General features: G+C 35.3%; 2 protein-coding genes across 3 annotated transcripts in view; one reads left to right on the top strand and one right to left on the bottom strand.

The window, feature by feature from the left end:
• The window catches only part of LOC106101244 (low-density lipoprotein receptor-related protein 2-like), a 13,357-nt gene extending 8,323 nt beyond the window's left edge, over positions 1–5,034 (bottom strand). The window contains exons 1-7 of one of the 2 annotated variants that reach the window (XM_013280406.1): positions 4,919–5,034; positions 4,726–4,777; positions 4,074–4,130; positions 2,473–2,589; positions 1,659–1,796; positions 1,116–1,296; positions 325–434 (exon numbers count right to left, since the gene is read on the bottom strand). In XM_013280406.1, the coding sequence (XP_013135860.1) occupies positions 325–434; positions 1,116–1,296; positions 1,659–1,796; positions 2,473–2,589; positions 4,074–4,130; positions 4,726–4,777; positions 4,919–4,952 (689 nt within the window). In that variant the 5' untranslated portion in view covers positions 4,953–5,034. The remainder of the gene's footprint in view (positions 1–324; positions 435–1,115; positions 1,297–1,658; positions 1,797–2,472; positions 2,590–4,073; positions 4,131–4,725; positions 4,778–4,918) is intronic. The other variant, XM_013280407.1, reaches the window with a different exon arrangement.
• Positions 5,035–6,130: 1,096 nt separating this feature from the next.
• Positions 6,131–8,306, top strand: LOC106101225 (calcium-binding protein P-like). Its single transcript, XM_013280382.1, has 5 exons — positions 6,131–6,281; positions 6,597–6,663; positions 7,180–7,262; positions 7,936–8,176; positions 8,290–8,306. The coding sequence occupies exons 1-5, from the start codon at positions 6,267–6,269 to the stop codon at positions 8,304–8,306; spliced, it is 423 nt and encodes a 140-aa protein (XP_013135836.1). The 5' UTR covers positions 6,131–6,266.
• Positions 8,307–8,419: the final 113 nt, after the last annotated feature.

The following is an 8,419-nucleotide window of genomic DNA, read 5'->3' as shown; positions in this document are numbered from 1 at the left end:
ACACCTATCTCGTGGGCGTAAAAAGTCTGCTGACCTTGAACTTTACCGCGGCGTACAAAGTCTGCCCGTGCGAACGCACGCTAAAGCGTGTAAGTGTAGAGCTTTTTTTTTATTATTCAAAAATATGGTGTAATTGCTAACATCTTAGGCAACAAAGAAGTGTGTGTTTACGCTTTATTATAATAGTATAGATATCTCTAGCCGTCCCTCGTGTTAGAGGACCCACTTTGGGTCGCTGCTAAACGCAGTAAGATAAAGGTATCTATGTATCTTGTCTTTCATACCATTCCTTACAGTATTACATGTAGGTCCAAGTACACTTACTTAGGAGTGGCGAGCGGCGCCTCCGTCGTGGAAACATCGGTCACCTTGATCAAGGTCAAACGACCGCAAATATCCAAACGCTCATCGGAACCATCTCGGCATTCCGCAGTCTACAAGCAAATTATAATCTTATAGTTTTCGCCCGCGACTCCGTCCGCGTGGATTAAAAAAAAAACAAAAATGACTAGCTTATGTTTTCTACCATACTATCCTCTGCGTCTATGCCAAATTTCACCGCCATTTAGCCGTTTTGGCTACAAACTCTAACAAACATCCATCTAAACTTTCCCATTTATAATATTAGTATTAGTATGATACTAATATAATAAAGAGGAAAGATTTGTATTTTTGTATGTATTGAAAAAACTCAAAAACTACTGGGACGATTTCGAATTCTTTCACAATTAAAAAGCTACGTTATCAGTGAGTAACGGATTATTCAAAATCGTCACCCCGCTCTGTCCCCATGTTGCGACAGATGAAAATAAAAATTCATCCGTCCCACCTTTTACGACGAGGGGACGGTTAGAACTTATCCTATTTCTTGACGGTTTCATTTGTCACCTTATTAGTGAAAGTGGGACTAAAAGGTGGGATGGATGACACTTTTTTCTCATCTATCGCCACGTGGGGACAGAGTGGGGTGACGGTTGGGAATAATCCTTAGTATAGGCTATATTTTTTATTAGAAGTAATCGCGAGCAACAAATAGTTAAAAAAACGTTTCGTATTCACACTGTGAAATACGTACCAGGTGTTTTAGACCTGGTTATCAACGTGTTAAAACTTACACCATTACAAAGCGATTTGCCATCGACACAGCCGCCGTATTCGCATACAAACTGTCCTACGCCGCACGTTACATTGACACAGGCTGCCACACTCTCGTCGGTGGCATCCGCGCAATCACTGACACCGTCACAACGTCCCTTCTTTGGTATTAACTGCCCGTTGCGACATTTGAAATTATCTCTAAAAGAATTAAAATTTTAATGTCGGTATAACTTTACTCCGTCCGCGTGGAATTAAAAAAAATACTTAGTAGCTAGTAGCGCCAGTGGTGGAGAAATTGAAAGCAAAAGGTTAGCGTGGTATGGACATATGCGGAGATGGGGACATAAACGTGAAAGTGTTAAGATTGAATGATGACTACAAAGGAAGAGGAAGACCGAAGAAAGTATGGATTGTGTGAAAGAGTGCTTAAGAAAGGAGTGGTTTGAAATATGACGGCTGATAGAAAGGTATGGAGCACATACTGTGCCGACCCTCCGTAAGGGATAAGGGCAAGTGGATGATGATGTTACTGACGTAATTAAATATAGCAATTAGTTCACCCGTCTGTTAATTTAATTCCAGTACATTGTTCAGTTAATTCATCCGATCTATCGACGCAATCTACCCTTTTATTGCAAACATCATTATATCTGTCGATACAAGCGCCGTAGTTACATCGGAACTGATTTTTACGACATCTGAAATAAAAAATAATTTGGTGAATAAATACTTTACTATTTGCTATTGATACAAACATTACATATACGTAGACTAGCTGTTCCCGTGCGGCTTCATCCGCATGAAATTATAAAACTTTATTTTATTGTTTACATTTCAAATTTTTAATTGCAAATGTCAAAATTACCGTTACCATAATAACCTTAATGTTGGCAGCTTGTAGTTTATAGTCCTTTTCCCACACGAATTCAAATTTCTTTACCCCTAAGTATAATAGCGTGAAAATATGTATGCATAAAAAAAAACATTATGCACAAACTGAAACAATATTTATGTACGCAAACCACTGTATGTAACGCTAGTGAAAAACCATTGAGGTTTATTTAGCGTTTTTTTAGATTAAGCTAGATTTAATTATTTTTTATATTGTTAAAAGTAAATATATATATACATATATATAGCTTAAAGCCTAACGTAAGTGTCAAGCTTTTAATAAAAGACAGAATTATTCAAAAATATGCTGTGATTGCTGACATCCTACGCCACGAAGTGTGCGTTTACGCTTTATTTTATTAGTATTGAAAAATAGATATAAGTACATAATATACATAACTGGATAGTTGAGGCGCAAGTCGTGAAGTGACGATGTTTCACGTGGAAGTCGCGAGGAACAGCTAGTGGCAAATAAAAACTTACTTTCTGTTCCTACAAAGCGAGAAAGCCTCATCGCTGCCATCATCGCAGTCGTAGATTCCATCACAATCGCTGTTTGCTCGCACACACGTGCCGTCCTTGCACTCGTATTCATTGTAGCTGGAACATATCGTCATAATTTTATATAATATAAGATGGCAAACTAGCAAGCGGCCACCTGAATCCATTGCAATGGAAAACGACCGTTGCCCATAAACATCCGCAATTGCAGCGTTGCCTACCCTTAATTAACGGGTGAGAAGACGCACATAAAGAGGACATTTCCCCTTCCTATGCGTCTCCTCCACCGTCAAATCCACTTTTCCTTCCCATCCTTTCCTCTTAAAAAAGGACAGAAAGGGAAAGGGATTAAAAATAGACCTCCGACACCACACTCATTGGAGGAAACGCGGAATTGCTTCCACTTCACGCCTGTTTTCTGTGTGGACGTGGTATTACACCGGGCGTGCCGGCCCATTCGTGCGAAAATGTTAAAGCGGGCTCTACCACTGATATACTGATAGCTATTAGGTAGGGAGCAAGTGTGTCCAGGGCACCCAGGGCGGTCAACAACGCACAGTCTCACCTAAAACGCCCAGGGCGCTATTATATTATGCGCGAAAACGACGAAAATGCGTATTATGTATCTGTTTACAGGGCAGCCCTCTTAACACGTTGAATTCGAAACCAGGTCTAAAACACCTGGTACGCATCTCAATTACTTAATATTATAAAGAGGAAAGATTTGTATTTTTGTATGTATTGAAATAACTCAAAAACTACTGGGACAATTTTAAAAATTCTTTCACCGTTAGAAAGGTAATTTATCTGTGAGTAACATAGGCTATATTTTTCACGCGGGCGAAGTCGCGAGCAAAAGCTAATGTAATATATACAGGTGTGCTACACCTGAACTGAAAGAATGGAACGTCTGTCGTTTTAAACGTTTAAATTGTGACACTTTTTTCCCCGTTGTGGTTGCATTATGAACGCTACACGAACGAAATAAGAATTATTTTACAAAAGCGTGGGCGCGTTGAAAAAACGCTCGTGTAATCAGTGATTCTCAACCTTTTTTTGTTGCGGCACATAATTAACAATTTCAAAATTTGGCGGCACACAAAGAAAAAGTTAAAAATTATTTACTTACTACAATACACTGCATAAATAGTTTATGACAAAAAATATACGAAATAAACGAATATATTCTACAACTAGGTGTTCAAGTGCGGCTTCATCCGCGTGAAATGTCAAAATGCACAAGTGACAATTGCTTCCTTGGCAGCAACTTATGGTCTCTTTTCCACATTAGGATTTTTTCCAAAATATTTACCCCCTAAGTTTAATGGCGTGAAAATATATAGCCTAAAGCGTGACGTAAGTGTAGGGCTTTTTATTAAAAAAAGGAATTATTCAAAAATATGCTGTAATTGACATCTAAGGCAACAAAGAAGTGTGTGTTTACGCTTTATTATAATAGTATAGATACTAACTAAACGTTTGTTAAGGGATTAATTACAAGATAATAATAAAAAATTAGCGGCACAAAAAAGCCAGTGGTTTAGAATCACTGGTGAAGATTATGGTAACAACATTCAACTCACCTACATTCGTCTAAATCTCGTTTTGTTCGAATTACTGATGTGTTCTTAATGTTAAATCTAAAAAAAAATTTAAATCAATGAATATATACTATAGTGTCTCTTAATAAGATAGATTAATTTGTCAATTCACTTTCGATTCAGTAGGGATGGGTTGTGTAAAAACAGTCATGAATCTTATCGATTTTTATTCTTATAGAAGTTATCGATAGATAGAAATCGATAGATTCATATTTATAACTTATGAATTAAAAAAAAACACTGTTTTCTCAAATTAATAATGACCTGCAGAACCATTACAAATAATAAGAGTAAATAAATGTTTATTACAACTACAGCCGTACGTAATCGAATTGGATTTTGCTATTATTTCTGTCATCGCTAAATTCTCTACACTATAATCAATACTAGAATTGTCCTCTAAATTAGTTAATAAGAAAACAATAATTTTAGTTGAGTTCGATAAATATTTAAACCGAATATCGATAGTTCATAATAGTTCGCTGCGTGTTTGTTTCGTCACTACGATACCTGTCTCTTGAGTACGGCATTTGCCCTCATACGAATTGAATTCTATATGCGTCATTTATCAAACTAATCTATCTTATTTAGACAAATTATAAAAATAAGAATGTCATTTGATAGTTTTATTTACCTGATGTTGTCTTTATAAAGAACAGACGCTTTTATTTCGATTAAAAATATACCTGCAAAATCATATTTAAATGTTTCAAATTAAAACACACGATACATCCATCCATCAACAAAAGCATATTTATTTTTCAATCACTAAATATAACCTCAAAATTACCGTAATAACATCTTATTCAATAAAATAAATCACTTACCAATAAACAATAATAAGAAAGTTAATTTTAACATATTAAAGAACACTTTGAAATAAACTTTTAAATAGATATACAGAACAAAGAATGTAAGGCATCCATTTTGTTTGTAATGCAAAGGTCGAACTTTAACCTCAAAGAGATTAAAAGACTATACTGTATGAAAACTAGTTCTTGAATACGTCAATTTGAGATACTTTTTCAATAGTTTTAAATACAATATTACGTTGTTTTACATTTAAAATTGTTATTGATTGGTGTAAATTATTTAATTGTAGATTACAATAACCTTTTTGAATATTATTTCTATCCTTATTTTATAAATGCAAATAGATGTTTGTTAGAGTAGCGTAAAGTGTTGAACGGATCTCGATGAAATTTTTCATAGACGTAGAGGAAAGAAAGAACACATAGGTTACTTGCTTTTGATTTTTTAATGCCACACAGACGGGCTCGCGGGCGAAAGCTAGTGTCACATAACGTTGTCTCGTTTATTCCACTTCAAAGACATTTTATATGCTCTAAAAACAGAATGTTTGGTTTATCAATATCGAATAATAGATGGCGCTAAAAGGTTTTTCCAACTTCGAATAATAAATGGCGCTAAAAGATTTTGTCAATATCGATTAACAGATGGCGCAAAAAGATAAAGCGCACCATTTGGTGAAACGAGATGGTATTTTTAACATTTATCTAGGACTAGTTTTCGCCTGCGATTCTGTCCACATGGAATAAAAAAACGAAAGTGTGTAGCCTATGTGTTCTTCCAGACTATCGTCTACATCTATACCAAATTTCAACGAAACCCGTTCAGCCGTTTCGACTACGAACTCTAACAAACATCTAAACTTGCTTTTATAATATTAGTATGATATTTACAAATGTGACTGTAGTGGAATTCCGGGTAAACATAAGTAATCCATACAACAAAGTGGGTTGTGGTATTTATGTATGTATTGAAACAACTCAAAAACTAATGGACTGATTTCAAAAATTCTTGCACCATTTTGAAACTATGTTATCACTGAGTAATATGGGCTGTGTTTTTACTATTTTTTTTATTTAAACGAGGGTAAAGTCGCTAGCAACAGCTAGTCATTAAAAAAGTCCATAATATTTCCTTATCCCCGTTTCTTAGAATTATTCATTTATTTCTTGATGTTATTTAATCTGTGATTTTTGACATGCATCAATTTCTGAACGTATTCTATCAACGCCAAATTGTTGTTTATTTAGATTTTTATCTTATAATTTTATATTTAAATTCTTATGTACATTATAAAATTCAAGACATGTAGACGATTTCGAATAAATAACGTATAATTTTTAAAATAAAATATATACAAATGTAATGGGTAACGGACAAGTAAGTACATTATTTGAAAAATTACAAAATGAAACTTCAGTATGTATAGGAAACCTTTAAAATCCTTCTAAAACCAAAGGGAAATTTTTATTTTTAACTGACTTCCCTTAAGAAGGAGGTTATACATTCTTCTGCATTCGTTGAATTCTTCTATTAAGGAAAAGCAGAAATTAACCCAAATTAGTGATAGCGCCATCTAGTGATTCTACAATATAACAGACCGAAATCGAAGATTGCAACAGAATTTCTATAGCGCGAAAATGAGTAAACCTTTTACTGGCAACATACATAAAAATTTAATATAATACGTTACAGCCAGGAAGAGTAGGACCATTCACGGGTGGTCCTTTTAGTGGACCCCAATTTGGAAATCAACCTCAAGGTATATACCGACTACGGTAATTTTTTTTACAACTTTTAAAATGACATCTATCAATCCATAGACACAGATAATACTGGCAATATATTAACAAGTGTACCGGTTCAACTAGTGATGTGACATTAACCGGTTTTAAATTAAAAAATTGTGTTGTAAAAAAAGATCTGATCGTAATAAAATATTATATTATTTAATGAATTATATATTTTAAGATAGTTTTTATTTCTTATTAACATTTAGAGAATCAGATACAGATTTTACTACGGAGACGCATAGGAAGGGGAGATATCCTTTATGTGCGTCTCCCTTTCGTTGATTAAGGGTAGACAACGCATCTGTATACGGGCAATGATCGCTTCTTTTTCTCGGCGAATTCGTGGTCGTACGCTCTTTTGCCTTCTTATAATATTAAAAAAATAACCCACAGTACAGCGTGCTTGATACATCATAGTCATTAACTTAGTGTAGGCTCCCCCCAAGTGGGGACTTATAATGAGCTGGTTGTCTTCGTAATTCTAGGTCCGTACTCCGGGCCAGACCGAGGTCAGATCGAGAGCTTTCCATATCAAAATCCCACTACACCTTTCGTACCAGGATATACGGTATAGTTCATAACTAGAATAAATAATGTAAAAGTATGTATTTTGATATCCGTAAAAGTGAATTTAGTAAGATGCCGTCAGTATACCCGTCCAGTTCTAATGTAGCCTTCAAGAGCAGGGTTAATTGGTACTTCAGCTATCGTGTACCATCTTTTGACCGCGTCTTCACTTAGTTTACTTAAATGGTGTCTAGTCTTAAGTAATTATAATAAAAAAATTGCCACATTTTAAATGGTACTGGCAGAATGAGGACTAAGAAAAGAGAGTTCCCATCTTTTTTTCAAGTATGTTATATCTGACGTGACCATAAGCCAACAGCCGATGTATTGTACTAGCCACTATATTGTACTAGCTTTCACCAGCGATTCCGTTTACGCAGAATTGAAAAATAACTAAATAAGTAGCCTATATGTCCTTCCAGACTATCCTCTACATCTATACCAAATTTTATCGAGATCCGTTCACCCGTTTAGCTATAAACTCTACCAAACATTCCGTTTATCCAAATTTTCGAATTTATAATATTAGTTAGTAAGATTATTCGAAATGATTTCATACTATTCTACATTTTTCTATTCTCTCTCCCTAAAAATTAATCGATGTACAAGGTAAAAAATGCAAAAAAAATTAGTACAGCATCTTAGCTATTCCTATTCTGTGTGTGTATTTACAGGACAATCGCCAAAACGTGGCAACTCAGTACCCTCAGCAAGATACCGTCTCTCAAGGACAAGCAGGTTACCAGCAAGGATATCGACCACAAGCATACCAGCATCAAGCATACCCACCTAATGTACAGCAGGAATTCCAGCCTGGGTATCCACCGCCAGGGTATCCGCCGCAAGGATACCCACAAGCATATCCTCAGCAAGGATATCCGCAACAAGGATATCCTTATCAACAATATCCACAGCGTAAGTTGAAATACATCTTGATAAAAAAATTAGAAACTTTGGAGTTGAAGTTATTTAACATTAACTAGCTCTCGACTTTTTCTGTTTAAAATTAACAAGTAAATTAAACACAGTCCAAGTTATTCGCTGATAATGTTGCTATTTAACGACGATTTTATAATATAAGGTGGCAAACGAGCAAGCGGCCTGAATCCACCGAAATGGAAAGCGACCGCTGCACATAAACATCCGCAATTGCAGCGC

The sequence above is a fragment of the Papilio polytes genome, unplaced genomic scaffold (genome assembly GCF_000836215.1).
Source record: "Papilio polytes unplaced genomic scaffold, Ppol_1.0 DF824002.1, whole genome shotgun sequence".
In the NCBI taxonomy this organism is placed as follows: Eukaryota; Metazoa; Arthropoda; class Insecta; order Lepidoptera; family Papilionidae; genus Papilio; species Papilio polytes.
This window is presented reverse-complemented; position numbering and strand designations above follow the sequence as displayed.

Bases quoted from the DNA above. Each gene is read 5' to 3' on its own strand.
- LOC106101225 (XM_013280382.1), top strand. The intron at 6,664-7,179 runs GTATATACCGAC...TCGTAATTCTAG, and splicing joins ATTTGGAAATCAACCTCAAG to GTCCGTACTCCGGGCCAGAC. The intron at 7,263-7,935 runs GTATAGTTCATA...GTGTATTTACAG, and splicing joins CTTTCGTACCAGGATATACG to GACAATCGCCAAAACGTGGC.